Genomic DNA, 1,134 nt, shown 5'->3' on the forward strand with positions numbered 1-1,134 from the left:
GCCCAGCAGGTGCCAGGGGGGCTTGTGCACAGCAAGGGGGGAGGCAGCTGCTGCAGGGCATCGGGGCAGTGCCAGCCATGAAAGGGAAACAGAAAGGTGAGAAGGGGGGAGTGGGTGCCAAGCAGGGACTGCTGCCTCTGTCCCACAGCTCCTGCAGGGTGGCCCAGCTCCGGGCCCATCTGGCAACAGTGACCTGCTTGGTGGCAGCTTGAGGCTGTTGAGCCACCCTGGGTGGCTCTGCTGGGACCTGACAGCACATTTGGACACGGCTGGTCGCAGGGGTGGGACTGGAGCACACATGGGCCCCTCACAGGCTGAGAGGAGCTTGGGGGCTGCAGGAAGGAGGCAGAGCTCTGTGAGGAGCTGTGTGCAAGGCCAGCCTGCAGACAGGGCCACAAGCCCAGCAAGACCCTTGCTTTGATCACTGTGCCAACTGCTCAGTGCACAGGGCCCTCATTCTGCACGCCTTCATGGCGAGAGGGGCTGCACTCCACCTGCAGGTGTTTCCCTGGTCCTTGGCATCACCTCCATGCCTGCAGATGAGCCTGCCAGCACTCGTCCTCCACGTCCCCCTTTCAGGCCTCTCTCTTCCCAGAAGACGCTCTGCTGGCTTTAGATGTGTGTCAAGTTCAGGCTTGAACGCTGCTCTCTGAGAAGGTGGAAAGCTCTGGCTCCCTCAAGGCCAGGAGCACGGCTGGTCCTGCAGACAGGAGCTGGAGCCTGCAAACAGCTGCCCCATTTCTGAGGCAGCCTGGTGGCCCTGCAGCCAGCCAGGCGCGGGTGGCAGTGCCCAGAGCACTGTGGCACTGTGACATCCCAACCAGGACATGCAAGAGGAGGGCTCAGCACCACCAGCGAGTCCAGGACCCTGGGGGGCAGGCAGGAAAGGGCTGGAAGAGGAGAAGTTAGGAGCCCAGGGCTGGCTGGGCAGGAGGGCAGGAGTCCCTGTGACTGTCTGATGCTGACGGGCTCCCTTTCTCTGCTCTACCCAGGAGTGAAATGAAGCGCTGGATGATTTCACTGGCCCCCAACCGGAGAACCAAGTTCGTTTCCTTTACATCCAGGCTTGTGGGTAAGACACAGCATAGGAGCCAGGAGCTCCTCACCCCCACCCCAGAGCACTTACTCTGCCCT

The 1,134-nt window shown here is 62.1% G+C and overlaps 1 protein-coding gene across 1 annotated transcript in view; it reads left to right on the plus strand.

Moving 5' to 3' along the window:
- LOC103781894 (ephexin-1) overlaps nt 1–1,134 on the plus strand; it is a gene marked incomplete at its 5' end in the record, with an annotated part of 6,059 nt that overhangs the window by 3,275 nt on the left and 1,650 nt on the right. Inside the window, one exon of the mRNA XM_008949621.1 lies at nt 993–1,072. Within this exon, the coding sequence (XP_008947869.1) occupies nt 993–1,072 (80 nt within the window). The remainder of the gene's footprint in view (nt 1–992; nt 1,073–1,134) is intronic.

The sequence above is a fragment of the Merops nubicus genome, unplaced genomic scaffold, assembly GCF_000691845.1.
Source record: "Merops nubicus isolate BGI_N331 unplaced genomic scaffold, ASM69184v1 scaffold31171, whole genome shotgun sequence".
NCBI classification, from domain to species: domain Eukaryota; kingdom Metazoa; phylum Chordata; class Aves; order Coraciiformes; family Meropidae; genus Merops; species Merops nubicus.